The sequence below is a fragment of the Procambarus clarkii genome, chromosome 32, assembly GCF_040958095.1.
Source record: "Procambarus clarkii isolate CNS0578487 chromosome 32, FALCON_Pclarkii_2.0, whole genome shotgun sequence".
Lineage (NCBI taxonomy): Eukaryota > Metazoa > Arthropoda > Malacostraca > Decapoda > Cambaridae > Procambarus > Procambarus clarkii.
In genome coordinates this window covers 13,596,828-13,612,707 of record NC_091181.1, presented here as the reverse complement: position 1 = coordinate 13,612,707, position 15,880 = coordinate 13,596,828, and the positions used below count along the sequence as shown (strand labels likewise).

The 15,880-nt window shown below is 42.4% G+C and overlaps 1 protein-coding gene across 1 annotated transcript in view; it reads left to right on the top strand.

Moving 5' to 3' along the window:
• Window positions 1–11,462, top strand: part of LOC123759556 (uncharacterized) — a 105,753-nt gene extending 94,291 nt beyond the window's left edge. The window contains exons 5-7 of the mRNA XM_069334791.1: window positions 9,101–9,225; window positions 9,353–9,469; window positions 11,313–11,462. Coding sequence (XP_069190892.1) covers window positions 9,101–9,225; window positions 9,353–9,469; window positions 11,313–11,462 — 392 coding nt within the window. The remainder of the gene's footprint in view (window positions 1–9,100; window positions 9,226–9,352; window positions 9,470–11,312) is intronic.
• Window positions 11,463–15,880: the final 4,418 nt, after the last annotated feature.

Here is a 15,880-nt window from a genome sequence, read left to right as displayed (position 1 = left end):
CTCTGGTATTGGTAGGCTTTGTTGAGATGTGAGAGTTTTTTGGTGATGATGTTTTTTATGTTCTCTAGACTGGGTTGAATTGTTTTATGTATCACTGGATGAAGAGTTGCCAATTTAGCAATTTCATCAGCTTTTTTATTTAATGGGATTCCAATATGGGATGGGATCCAGTTTAAAGTTATATTGAGTCCTTAGCCTTTAGCGACTGCTCCAAGATACAAAATGGGGGTAATTATTTCCACATTATCTTTCCATTATTTTTGTCCTAGTATTTGAAGTGCAGCTTTTGAGTCTGTGTGTATGATTGCATTTTGAGTGTTTTGTGCAATCACATATGCGAATGCCTGTTGTATGGCAAACAGCTCAGTTTGGGTTGATGATACTAGTCCTCCCAGTCTCCAATATGCCTGTACGCTGGCCGTGCAAAGAGCAGCACCAGCACTCTCATATTCTGTGTCCACCGATCCGTCTGTGAAGATGTGGGTGGCTCCTGCTACTGCTATGCTATACATTTGCTCTTCTATTATGCACCTGAGGATTGTCGGATCATAGGCAGCCTTTTTCATTGGGAGACTTTCTATTACTATTTTGAAAGTAGGCTCTTCCCACGGCGCGGAAGGAGTGTAATTTGGGTGTGGATGATCACCCTCTGTATCAAGAATCATGTTTTTTAAATGTAGTCTGTTTAGGACTTTTCCTGCTCTTGCAACCCAAGAGTTTCCATTGTTTTGGCCTAGTCCAACCACCAAGGCCTGCCGTACTGGGATTGGATCAGAAGAAATAATTATCTTACTGAAAATTGTAGCTGTCCTTTGTGATATTCTTTCTTGTAGAGAGGGCAAACCCGTCTCCAGTCTAAGAGTTTCAAGCCTGGTCCACATGGGGGCTCCCAGTGCAGCTCTCATAGCATTGTTTTGGGCAACTTCAAGCTTTTTCCACTGTTGGTGTGATAGATTTGTGAGTGCAGGTGCGGCATAATCGATCACTGATCTGACTGCCTGTACATAGTACGTGCGAAGGACTTGCAGATTCGCTCCTCCAGAAAGGGAGGTTAGCGACCTGAGGATTGCCGTCCGGGCCGCAGTTCGCTCTCTCAAGTAAGTGACCTTAGCATTAAAATTCATGTGTGTGTCCAGGATGATTCCTAGATACTGATAGGTGTCGACCCATTCAATTGGTTGATCCTGTACTGTGAGTTGGATGTTGGGCTTCGCTATTTTTATGGGCATGGCCTTTGACTTTGAGGGGTTGAGTTTGATCGCAATCTGTTTTGCTTCTTTACTGATGCAGTCTAAGCATTTGGGTGCAAGGCGCGCCACATCCCTTCCTTTTATGATGATGACAAAGTCGTCCGCGTAGTTTAGCAGCCTGCAGTGATGTGGGAGTTTCAACCTCATTATTCTTTCCATTAAACAGTTGAAGAGAAGAGGGCTGAGAATACCTCCTTGCGGTGTACCATTTTCATGTCTTTTGTACTCAGAGACTGTGCCATGAAGTTTTACTCTTGCTTCTCTGTTTATGAGACAGTTTTTGGTCCAGGAGAGCAGGTTGCCTCTGACCTCTTTGTCAATGAGGCAGCAGAGAATAGCTGGGGCGCTAGCCAGTTCAAAGGCTTTTTCAAGGTCCAGGAATATCAGCATTCCTGGTCTGTCATTCAAGTGGGCTAAAAGAGATGTAATACATTCCACTGTGCCAACCCCTCTTCTATAGGCATACATATCATGGTGCAGTTTAGGCATTTTCCACTCCAGTCTATTGAGTGCCATTCTGTCAGCCGTCTTGACTGCACAGCTTTGGAGAGAGATGGGCCTGGGATTAGCTGGATCTTTGGGTTTTGGGATCGGCACTATGTTTGCTCTATTCCAAGCAGAAGATCTAGTTTGAGAAGTCCAGGCTAAATTAATTAACCATAGGTATGCAGCGTCTCCCTCTGGGCCGAGGTTTCTAATCATTTTATAGGTTATTTTGTCGGCTCCAGGGGATGTATCCTTGGAGTTTTTCTTAGCCCGATTGAGCTCATCCAGTGTGAAGGGGGCATTAGTGTCAGAAACTTCTTCACATGCTGTAAGGATTCTGTGCCACCTTTCTTCCTCTTGTCCGGTCTGTACTGCTAATACATCTGGTGGAAGTTGATTGCTGGCTGCTCTCACTGCAAACCTGGTTGCCAGTGAACAGAGCTTGTTGTTGTTGTTGTTATAGATTCATCTACTCGGAACAAATTCCAAGTAGCACGGGCTATGGTGAGCCCATAACTTACCGGCACAAGAGCGGGGCAAGTAGCACGGGCTATGGTGAGCCTGTAGTGGACTTACCTGGCACAGGAGCGGTGAACAGAGCTTAAACGTCTTCGATTTTATACCTGCATTTGGGTGAGGTGATATGTTAGAACAGTTTTGGATGAGGTGAAAACAAACTTTCAACACAAGACAGAACACGAAACAATGGGTATAATATTTTTTTAAGTTAAAGGGAAGAATGGAAGTAACTGCAAAGGGCCTATTGGCCCATATTTCTTGATGCTTCTATATTGGTGCGGAGTCTTGAAGTGGGTAGAATATAGTTGTGCATTAATTGGCTGTTGATTGCTGGTGTCGACTTCTTAATGTGTAGTGCCTCGCAGATATCTAGCCGCCTGCTATCGCTGTTTCTATCGATGATTTCCGTGTTTTTTGTTAAGACTTCTCTGGTGATGGTCTGGTTGTGGGAAGAGATTATATGTTCCTTAATGAAGCCCTGTTGCTTATGCATCGTTAATGCGCCTGGAAAGAGATGTTGTTGTCTTGCCTATATACTGATTTCTTTGAGGCTTACAGTCCACAAGTGGGCATTTGAAGGCATAGACGACATTGGTCTCTTTTAAAGCGTTCTGCTTTCTGTCTGGAAAGTTTCTCATGAGTAGGTTGGCCGTTTTCTTGGTTTTATAGTAGATCGTCAATTGTATCTTCTGATTTTTGTCTGTAGGGATAACGTTTCTATTAACAATATCTTTCAGGACCCTTTCCTCCGTTTTATGAGCTGTGGAAAAGAAGTTCTGTAAAATAGTCTAATAGGGGGTACAGGTGTTGTGTTAGCTGTCTCTTCAGAGGTTGCATGGCGTTTCACCTTCCTTCTTATGATGTCTTCAACGAAACCATTGGAGAAGCCGTTGGTGACTAGGATCTGCCTTACCCTACAGAGTTCTTCATCGACTTGCTTCCATCCTGAGCTCTGGCTGAGAGCATGGTCGACATAAGCGTTAACGACACGCCTCTTGTACCTGTCTGGGCAGTCACTGTTGGCATTGAGGCACATTCCTATGTTTGTTTCCTTAGTGTAGACTGCAGTGTGGAAACCTCCGCTCCTTTCCATGACTGTTACATCTAGAAAGGGCAGCTTCCCATCCTTCTCCATCTCGTAAGTGAAACGCAACACAGAATTTCGCTCAAATGCCTCCTTCAGCTCCTGCAGATGTATGACATCATTTACCTGTGTAAAAATGTTGTCAACATACTTGCAGTATATGGCCGGTTTCAAGTTCATGTCGACTAAGACCTTTTGTTCGATGGTACCCATGTAGAAGTTTGCAAACAAGACACCTAGGGAAGAACCCATGGCGACCCCATTTACTTGCTTATACATGTGCCCATCCGGGCTCAAGAAGGGTGCCTCTTTATTACAAACTTGGAGTAGTTTCCTTAGAATGTTTTCTGGTATGTCAAGAGGAGTACAGGCCGGATCACGATACACTCTGTCTGCTATCATCCCGATTGTTTCATCCACAGGTACGTTGGTAAACAGTGATTCTACGTCCAACGAGGCTCTTATCCCTGTGGCCCGTGTTCCCCGCAGTAAGTCAACAAAATCCTTTGAGGACTTCAGGCTGAAGGTGCAAGGGACATAAGGAGTCAGCAAGCCGTTGAGTCGCTTCGCCAGTCTGTACGTGGGTGTGGGTATCTGGCTAATGATTGGCCGAAGTGGGTTTCCAGGCTTATGTGTTTTGACATTTCCATACACATATCCAGGCTTATATTCCCCAATAACCTTTGGCAGGTGGAGTCCAGATTTCTTGGCGTTCACAGTTCCGATCAATTTGTTGACCTTTGCCTTCAATTCGGCTGTAGTGTCCTTCGTTACCCTTTGGAATTTAGTTTGCTCAGAGAGAATGAGGTTCATTTTCGCCAGATATTCGTCTTTTTTAAGAATGACGTATATTGGCGACTTGTCACCTCTTCTGACGACTCTCTCCTTGTTCTTACGAAGGCTCTTAACTGCCGCTTTGAGCTCGGGGGACAGTATGGTGCTTCTGTAATTGCCTCGATTCTTTCCTCCCTCCGCAATAAGTTCTGCTTGTAAGTTGTCTTTGGTGGTGACCTTCTTCTGTGTCTCGAGATCGAATATGTCGTCCAACAGGATCTCCAACTCCACTTTCCGGGCCATCTCACTTGGTCTGGACATAACGTGACAGTTTATACCCAGATTTAGGAGAGTGACTTGGTCCTCAGTGAGGTTGATTGAAGGTTCAGGAAGCCGTCTCTTGGTCGTGGAATTGCCATAGGTCCTCCATATAACGTTGTTAGTTTCTTGATTATCCTGGTTTCGGTGCTGAGGTGATATCGATCTGTGATAGATCTGTGATCGACATCACCTCAGCACCGAAACCAGGATAAACAAGAAACTAACAACGTTATATGGAGGACCTATGGCAATTCCACGACCAAGAGACGGCTTCCTGAACCTTGCAGGAATCAACCTCACTGAGGACCAAGTCACTCTCCTAAATCTGGGTATAAACTGTCACGTTATGTCCAGACCAAGTGAGATGGCCCGGAAAGTGGAGTTGGAGATCCTGTTGGACGACATATTCGACCTCGAGACACAGAAGAAGGTCACCACCAAAGACACCTTACAAGCTGAACTTATTGCGGAAGGAGGAAAGAATCGAGGCAATTAGAGAAGCACTATACTGTCTCCCGAGCTCAAAGCGACAGCTAAGAGCCTTCGTGAGAACAAGTCGTCAGAAGAGGTGACTAGTCGCCAATTTACGTCATTCTTAAAAAAGACGAATATCTGGCGAAAATGAACCTCATTCTCTCTGACCAAACTAAATCCCAAAGGGTAACGAAGGACACTACAGCCGAATTGAAGTCAAAGGTCAACAAATTGATCGAAACTGTGAACGCCAAGAAATCCGGACTCCACTTGCCAAAGATTATTGGGGAATATAAGCCTGGATACGCGTATGGAAATATCAAGACACATAAGCCTGGAAACTCACTTCGGCCAATCATTAGCTAGATACCCACACTTACGTTCAGACTGGGGAAGCGACTCAACGGCTTGCTGACTCCTTATGTCCCTTGCAACTTCAGCCTGAAGTCTCCAAAGGAATTTGTTGACTTACTGCGGGGAACACGGGCCACAGGGATAAGAGCCTTGTTGAACGTAGAATCACTGTTTACCAACATACCTGTGGATGAAACAATCGGGATGATAGCGGACAGAGTGTATCGTGATCCGGCCTGTACTCCTCTTGACATACCAGAAAACATTCTAAGGAAACTACTCCAAACTTGTACTAAAGAGGCACCCTTCTTGAGCCCGGATGGGCATATGTATAAGCAAGTAGATGGGGTCGCCATGGGTTCTCCCCTAGGTGTCCTGTTTGCGAACTTCTACATGGGTACCATCGAACAAAAGGTCTTAGTCGACATGAACTTGAAACCGGCCATATACTGCAGGTATGTTGACGACATTTTTACTCAGGTACCTGATGTCAGACATCTGCAGGAGCTGAAGGAGGCATTTGAGCGGAATTCTGTGTTGCATTTCACTTATGAGATGGAGAAGGATGGGGAAGCTGCCCTTTCTAGACGTAACAGTCATGGAAAGGAGCGGAGGTTTCCACACTGCAGTCTACACTAAGAAAACAAACATAGGAATGTGCCTCAATGCCAACAGTGACTGCCCACACAGGTACAAGAGGAGTGTCGTTAACGCTTATGTCGACCGTGCTCTCAGCCACAGCTCAGGATGGAAGCAAGTCGATGAAGAACTCTGTAGGGTAAGGCAGGTCCTAGTTAACAACGGCTTCTCCAATGGTTTCGTTGAAGACATCATAAGAAGGAAGGTGAAACGCCATGCAACCTCTGAAGAGACAACTAACACAACACCTGTACCCCCTATTTGACTATTTTACAGGAACTTCTTTTCCACAGCTCATAAAACGGAGGAAAGGGCCCTGAAAGATATTGTTAATATAAACGTTATCCTTACAGACAAAAATCAGAAGATACAATTGACGATCTACTATAAAACCAAGAAAACGGGCAACCTACTCATGAGAAACTCTCCAGACACAAAGCAGAACGCTTTAAAAGAGACCAATGTCGTTATTCCTTCAAATGCCCACTTGTGGACTGTAAGCCTCAAAGAAATCAGTATATAGGCAAGACAACAACATCTATTTCCAGGCGATTAACGATGCATAAGCAACAGGGCTCCATTAAGGAACATATAATCTCTTCCCACAACCAGACCATCACCAGAGAAGTCTTAACAAAAAACACGGAAATCATCGATAGATACAGCGATAGCAGGCGGCTAGATATCTGCGAGGCACTACACATTAAGAAGTCGACACCAGCAATCAACAGCCAATTAATGCACAATTATATTCTACCCACTTCAAGACTCTGCACCAATATAGTAGCATCAAGAAATATGGGCCAATAAGCCCTTTGCAATTACTTCCATTCTTCCCTTTAACTTAAAAAATATTATACCCATTGTTTCGTGTTCTGTCTTGTGTTGAAAGTTTGTTTTCACCTCATCCAAAACTGTTGTAACATATCACCTCACCCAAATGCAGGTATAAAATTGAAGATGTTTAAGCTCTGTTCAGTTATAGTTGTGTATGTGTAAACTAAAGTCTTTGAAAATGTAATAAGTTTTACGAAACGCGCTTAAGTGTCGTGTCAGACTAGAAATAAAAATGAATTTTGGAGAATTGATTTTTCAGTTACCATCAACAGTGAAGAAAAATATAAGAAACATTGAGAAAATTCGTGTTAGAATTATTAATCTTACTTTTTCGGTCATATTTAATATATATATATATATATATATATATATATATATATATATATATATATATATATATATATATATATATATATATATATATATATATATATATATATATATATATATATATATATGGCAAACAAGCTTGAATGATCCCCAAGCCAATATGCAACTGAAAACTCAACACCCCAGAAGGATTCGAACCCAGACAGCCATGATCACTATGCAACTGGCATACCCGGTACCTCAACCACTCGACCAACTGTGACTGTACAAAAGACATTGGTAGTCAAGGCTATATCCCCAACGTCCCGGCAACACTTGGTGGTAATTTTGGGCATAGCTATTTTATCGAATTACCTCACTTTGTGGGGCCATGTGAGCAACAAAAATGCGAACAAGCTTGAATGGTCCCGAGCCAATATGCAACTGAAAACTCCACACCCCAGAAAGATGCGAACCCAGACAGCCAGGAGCACTATTCACCATGGCGTACCTAGTTCTTTAACCACTAGACCACACGACTCTACAAAAATGTTGGAAGCTGTGTGACTATTTACCCAACATTCGAGAGCACTCGGTGGTCAACTCGGGCATAGATATTTCATGGAATCACCTAACTTCGTGGGGTGAGTCACTTTGTTAATTTAGAAATTAATTAAGTAGTTGTACTTTAACTTTAGCAATATTTCATCCATTCATATTAACGGTGTTAATTTTTCGCATGAGTATAGCTAATAGACATAATTAAATCTTCAAGGTTTGTGAGGATTTGTTGTATGGAGCTGCAAAATACAGTCCACTACTTTAAAATTAAATATGAACATAACTTACTTAAAAGAATATTTAACTATAATTTATTAAATAATTAAATAAGAATAAATCAAATCAAATTGCTTCCACAAGTAAATTCCCTCAGTTATTCACATAAATTAGGCAAAACAGTGGTCCCAGGACAGATCCGTGTGGAACTCCACTTGTTACATTCATCCAGCTTGAAACCTCCTCTATGACTGACTCTTTACTCTCTTCTCTTCAGATACTCCCTTACCCAGTTTAATGTAATTTCCCAGTTATCCCAGCCTGGCTCTCCATCTTGCACAACGATCCTTCATAGTGAATAGTTTCAAATGCTTTTTGACAGTCTAGAAAAATGCAATCTACCCACTCAGTGTTTTCCTGTCTAATTTAAGTGACCTTGTAATAAAGCTTAATCAAGTTTGTCAGGCACGACTTTCCATTTCTAAATCCATACTGATTATTTGACGTAAAGTCAATCCTCCCAACGTGCTTCACTGTTCTCGACCTGATTAATTTTTCCAGTACCTTACAAGTAATATTTGTCAATGACACTGGTCTGAAGTTTAGTGCCTCTTATCTATCCCCTTTTCGAATATTTGGATTACGTTTGCCTTTTGCCAAACTGTTAGGAGCATTTGTTTCAAGCATTTTTATAAAAAATTGTAGAAAATGAGTGAAAGAGTATTTTGTAGCCTCTTTCATTGTCTATTGTGAGATTATGTCTGGCCCCCGAAGATTTTGTTACATCTAGTTCCCCAGATTTGTTTACCTCTTCTACAGTGACTACAATGCCATCCAGTATTTCCCCTTGCTTCTCATCTTCCAATCTTGGTCTCCATTCTGGTTCGTTTATTAAGACCTACTGAATTTGTTTTGTCTTCCTCAAATATCATATTATCATTTTCTGTGAGAGCTTCCCCCCTTGTTTCCTCAATCTGAGTACATGGTCTCACAGTCATGTTTGACCTTATATGCTACAGAGCAGTTTTGGTTGTTCCTTAGCTTTTGCAGCAATGTCATCTTCAAATTGCCTCCCGACTTCTCTCCTAATTCGGATGTATTCGTTCATTGCTCTCTTTATTACATCCGTATTGTTCTCTGTGCCAAGTTGACTGTACATTTTCCAGCCTTTTTTGTCTTTTCTTTATTGTCCCTACATTGCTTATTGATTTAGGGGCTTATTTTTTTCATTCACCTCATACATGGGTGTACAACAGATGATGCTCACCATCCACAGATACACATGCCACACAGGGAACAATGGCTGGGGTGTTGGATGATGTGTTGTCACCAGAGCACCATCCCCGCTGCTCTGTGTTCTTCATCACAGACGCCGCCTCCTCCGACCCATCAACTATCGCTGTAAGCCTGGCCAGCAAGTAACAATAAGCTTGCCTGATATTTAATATAGATGTTTTGTAAATACTTGGACACCAATGTGACAATTTCAACAAAACGTTCATAATTTATGTTAATTAATTTCTTGCAGATAATGAAGGTGTTACGGGTCCCGGGAGGTGTGGGCGTCTTTACGGCAGCAGCGGAAGTCATGGATGGTAATGTTACACTCCAGCAGCTTCCTCTGGTGTTTTCTCTGGCTCGCAAGGTTGGTGGCTTTCAATCAAGGATTGTTTATGTCATTGCGTTTTTCTCTTGCTACTGTTGTGGGTAGTTCAATCTCACTTTAATGGTGAAGAAGCACAGCGCAGGCATTCCGGTAATTGAACTGACTGAGAGGATCTAACCTGTGAACACTGCAATGGTTGTGCTGAAATTAAATATCCTATAGAAAATCTTCATAACTTAGGCAGAGGCAAAAGCCTCACGCCTCACACAGGACGTCATTGAAGAACATCTCAAAAATTTGAAATGAAAATAAGTGGCGGATGTATGATTTCCCACAAATGTCTGTGTGACTGATTGGTCTAGTGACAGTACCCGTCCTCCATTGTTAACAACATAATCTGTTTCCACCTCTCTTCTGGTAATAACAATAATAATAATATTAAAAGGAGATATTTCAGCATAAAGCAAAATGATTAATTTTGGTTCCACGTGGTTAGAAATATCATGATGCTGACAACCTTATAATGACAGACTTTTACAGTGATTTTTCAACAGAATATTTTATATTAAAGTTTCCTTAGCCTATTTAGGGGAGATGAAAATTTATGTATTTCTTATTTATGTGAAAAAATTTATAATATTATTATGGAATGTGAGACAAAGTTATCATCAATATAATTTTCCGATTGATGATCTAACGGTTTATCTCTGAATATTTGACTGCCAGTGATGGTAACCCTGCCTGACCATCTTCCTATCACAGTTTCCTGTTGACTCCGCTGTGTCACTCTTACATTACTGCTGATGAAAATAGGTAATTCTCACATGTCTGGTGAAGTGGATAGGTCACTCACATTACTACTGATGCTGGTAGGTCACACTCACATTACTGCGGCAGGTGTCGTGGTGCGTGACGGTGGTGGTGGGTCACTGTCACATAACGTGTACCGTGTTGTCGTCCACAGCTGCGGCAGGTGTCGTGGTGCGTGACGGTGGTGGTGGGTCACTGTCACATAACGTGTACCATGTTGTCGTCCACAGCTGCGGCAGGTGTCGTGGTGCGTGACGGTGGTGGTGGGTCACTGCCACATGACGTGTACCGTGTTGTCGTCCACAGCTGCGGCAGGTGTCGTGGTGCGTGACGGTGGTGGTGGGTCACTGTCACATAACGTGTACCATGTTGTCGTCCACAGCTGCGGCAGGTGTCGTGGTGCGTGACGGTGGTGGTGGGTCACTGTCACATGACGTGTACCGTGTTGTCGTCCACAGCTGCGGCAGGTGTCGTGGTGCGTGACGGTGGTGGTGGGTCACTGTCACATAACGTGTACCGTGTTGTCGTCCACAGCTGCGGCAGGTGTCGTGGTGCGTGACGGTGGTGGTGGGTCACTGTCACATAACGTGTACCGTGTTGTCGTCCACAGCTGCGGCAGGTGTCGTGGTGCGTGACGGTGGTGGTGGGTCACTGTCACATAACGTGTACCGTGTTGTCGTCCACAGCTGCGGCAGGTGTCGTGGTGCGTGACGGTGGTGGTGGTGGGTCACTGTCACATAACGTGTACCGTGTTGTCGTCCACAGCTGCGGCAGGTGTCGTGGTGCGTGACGGTGGTGGTGGGTCACTGTCACATAACGTGTACCGTGTTGTCGTCCACAGCTGCGGCAGGTGTCGTGGTGCGTGACGGTGGTGGTGGGTCACTGTCACATAACGTGTACCGTGTTGTCGTCCACAGCTGCGGCAGGTGTCGTGGTGCGTGACGGTGGTGGTGGGTCACTGTCACATAACGTGTACCGTGTTGTCGTCCACAGCTGCGGCAGGTGTCGTGGTGCGTGACGGTGGTGGTGGTGGGTCACTGTCACATAACGTGTACCGTGTTGTCGTCCACAGCTGCGGCAGGTGTCGTGGTGCGTGACGGTGGTGGTGATGGGTCATTGCAGTAGTGAGGTTGAGGACCAGAAGCAGGCGCTACACCTGTGTCAGGTGTGTCCGTTGACACACCTGACACAGGTGAGGGTGTGTCAGGGTGATTATCTCTAAGGGTGGGATGAGTGGCTCCACCTGAGCGCTCTAATCCTTAGGTAGAAGACTAGATCCATGTGTGGGATGTGTGTGTAGAGAGGATAAGGGGGGTATGTGTAGCAGTAAGTGTGTGTTTTGCATATGTGCAGGTGTGTAATTTGAAAATATACGTGTAAATAGCGTAGAGTTAAGCAGGATATGTAGTTATATATAAATAGTTAAATAATAATTGTATGTAGGATCAAGAAGGGTATATTGAGAGCGGAGAGAGGGGGGGTTGAGGGCCGCCCATGGGAAGGCATACCTAGGAGGCCGAGTTTTTATAAGTGTACAGTTAGGGAAGGGCGTGTGAAGCAGGTGAGGTGGGAAGGGAATTAAGAGGACCAACCAGGAGATCTGGCTGGCAGTGGTAGTGTACCTCACACTCTCATGCTTTTAAACAATATGTTTGTGGCATGTAGGAAAAGGACAGATGACAGAGTGAAGTGTGAATATTTTACCAAAAAGTATAACTTTCTCACCAAAACCTCTGCCGCCGGTATTGCCTCAGCCTCTGCCTGCCTCCTAAGCCTTCAACACCAGGTGTAAGAAGAGCCATTAGTTTCAAGCCATTACTCCCTGCTGTGTACACTCGTGTACACAGCAGGGAGTAATGTCTCGACGGCAACTGAGCTGCGAGTGATGCAACCATAATACTTTGTAAACAAAGGGGTCCCCTCACCCCGTCCCTTCCCCTCCCCTCCCCACTCCTTCAACTTCACCTCTAAGGAGTAGCATATACCTACCACATGGCCCATGTCACACCCATCCGCATACCACATGGGTGCGGGAACGGGCGGCCTACCTCTTTGATGGCGGTCGTGTGACTCACATAGATGAGTACAAGGGGGAGTATTATGTCAACATTACCCCCACCATAGCCCCTCATGCGCTCCCTCCAGCACCTTCCACTAAACTGTGGGTGTTTACACACAATCTGTTTATTTACGCTAGGTTAAAAAGTAAGGATGTCGGGTAGGCAGTTCAACATTTATGTTGTTAGGTTTTTTCACAGTAAAGAAAGAGGTGTGTGTATCTGTTCCTCTCACCACCTCGGATTTTTATTTTTTTTTTGTCAGCCCACCATATCAGTCACAAGAGGTATTTGTTCTGAGCTGTGCGAGTTCAACACCTGGAGGGTAGAAACAGTGACTCTAACATCTTGAGTATATAGCCTGTAGCATAGTCGGGAGGAGGTTCTCGCCTGTTTACATCAGAGAAGCGGGGGCTCTTGGTCGCTCCATCCCCATACACTTAGCTGCCACTTGACACCTCTCAAGTTAACAGCTTACACGTATTTCTCGGATTCAGAATAATAAATAAATAGTTAGGAGAAGCCGTTTATAGTTAATTTTATTCTTGTAACGTGACCAACATACAAACACCGTTCTTTCCCCAATAACAGGTTTAAGAGTAACAACAGTATCAGTCGTAAGGCAGTTTTCTTTCTTCTTATAACAAATCAAATTAATGCTCATGTGTGTTTTACATCTCGTAACGTAACGTGGCGTAACGTGACCAACACGCAAACATCGTTCTTTCCCCAAATAACTTTAAAGTGTAATGGGCCTCGTCGTATACCAGTCTTCAATCTTCTTATAACAAATCTAACAATGCTGTTGTGTATTTTACACCTCATAACGGAACGGGACCATCATGCAAACATCGTTTTATTAGTGTGTAGCTGTTTAGTCCTTGTAACACACACAATGTAACATAACGCAGAAAATCAGCGTTCTGCTGTCCAAAATAAATATTATTTTAAAATGTAAGCGTGTCTAGTTCAATCTCCCTTGCCTCTACATTCAACACCAAATAATAATTATTACTCTGTAACTGTTTACTCTTTGTAACACACAATGTAACGTAATGTGGAAAATCAGCGTTCTGCTGTCCAAAATAAATATTATTTTGAAATGTAAAGCGTGTCTTCTCCATAATATCCAACATCAAATAATTATTACTGAAATAATTATTACTGATTAGTCCTTGTAACATACACTACTGTGTGTTTTACACCTCGGAACATAACGTGACCAACACCCAAACATCGTTCTATTGCTGTGTTAATGTTTTAGACCTTGTAACGTAACGTAGAAAATTGTCAGTCGCAAGGCAGTCTTCAATCATTTTGTACAAAATAAATTGAATGCTATTGTGTGTTATTCACATCAGAACGTAATGTGATCGACATGCAAACATCGTTCTATTACCGTGTGACTATTTTAGACCTTGTAACACAAACACAATGTAATGTAACGTAATGCGGCAAATCGGCGTTCTGCTGTCCAAAATAAATATCCTTTTGAAATATAAAGCATGTCTTCTCCATTACATCCAACATCAAATAATTATTACTGTCTTAGACCTTGTAACAAACACAATGTAACGTAATGTAACATAACGCAGAAAATCAGATTCTGATGTCCAAAATAAATATCTTTTTTGAAATACCTTACTAAACTCACAGTTTTCCAAATAAAGCGGGTTGTAATTGTAGATATGCTCCAGACACACAGAGCCTCCATATCAAGGATAACCATATATATATATATATATATATATATATATATATATATATATATATATATATATATATATATATATATATATATATATATATATATATATATATATATATATATATATATATATATATATATATATATATATATATATATATATATATATATATATATATATATATATATATATATATCTATATTTATATATATATTTCATTGAATATGACCGCATATTCTGTATTTATTATTTTCTGGTTTAGGGCTTCTATCCCTCTAACTATTTTCTTAGCATCAGGGCTTAATTGGAATAGGAGTTCTCCAAAACTCATTTTCGTACTTTTAAGGTGAAGAAAAGAAGTGATTTACTATAGAGTGTATTACACTTATTTGTATAATTTGCACGACGTTTCGAACCTCCATGGTTCATTCTCAAGTGAACAATCTTACAATACTAGTTGATTTTATACCCGCATTTGGTCAGGTGATAATACAATGAACGTGAAAAACATGGGGGGATACATAAGGGATAAACATAGGGGCTGCAGAAGGCTTATTGGCCCATACGAGGCATCTCCTATCTAAACACAAAGATTAATCCAGTGTAATTGGCCTGTTATGTTGGACATTGTCTTCTGTGTTGGCATCGATATGTTCTTGTCTTGTCCTTACTCTCATGGTGGGTAGAGTAAATAGTTCCGTGATTTGGGTGTTCATGGTAGGTCGCTCTATTCTTATGTGAATTGCCTCAAGAATTTGTAATCTTCTTGAATCTTGGGTTTTATCTATTATACAAGTATTCTTGTTCAACATTTCCCTTGTTAGAGTAATGTCATGGGCTTGTCTCATGTGATTCCTAGGGGCACCAGATTGAAGATGGCATGTCAAACGCCTCGTCAGCTTGGTCGACGTCATACCTATGTACTTACATTGAAGGTTACATCCTTCGTGGGGGCAAGTGTACATGTATACAACGCTTGACTGCTGTAGAGGGTTCTCCGTCGGCTTCGGGCTGTTTTTGATAAGGAGTTCGGAAGTCTTCTTGGTTTTGTAGAATATTATCAGGTTTATGTTTTGGTTAGGAGTAGTGCTTTTTACTCCTTTACGGATTATTTCTTTCATTATTCTTTCCTCTTTTATATGTTCACTGTGCATGGTTGATTTGTAATATAATTTTATTGGGGGTGTTGTGGTTTCTGTTCTAGGTTCTGAATTATACCAACGGTCCAAGTGTCTTCTTATAGCAGCGTTTATTTCCGCGTTGCTATATCCGTTGTTCACCAATACCTGAGTTACTCTTTCAAACTCTCTACTCACGTTGCTCCATTCAGAGCAGTGGGTAAGCGCTCGACGAATATAAGCATTGAGAACACTGGCTTTGTATCTTTGGGGGCACTCACTTCTACCGTTCAGGCATAATCCTATGTTGGTGGGCTTGGTATATACGTTGGTGCTTAAAGAGGTTCCTGTTTTTGTTATTAGTACATCCAAGAATGGCAGACTGTTATTTTCACTATTTTCATGTGTAAATCGGAGTACTGGCTCTCTCTCTAGGTGTCTTTTTAGGTCAATTAGTTCATCTGAGTCTTTTACTATTACGAATATGTCATCTACATAACGGCAGTATACAGTTGGTTTTTGTCTGCTACTGAAGACCCTATCTTCGATGGTTCCCATATAAAAATTAGCAAATAAAACTCCTAAGGGGGAGCCCATTGCTACTCCGTCTATCTGTAAATACATGTCTCCTTGTGGGCTGATGAAAGGGGCTTCCTTTGTACATGCTTCGAGAAGACTTTTCAAGTGTGGCTCAGGTATGTCTAATTTGGGGGTGCTCTCGTCTCTGTATACTCTGTCCAGTATCATTCCTATGGT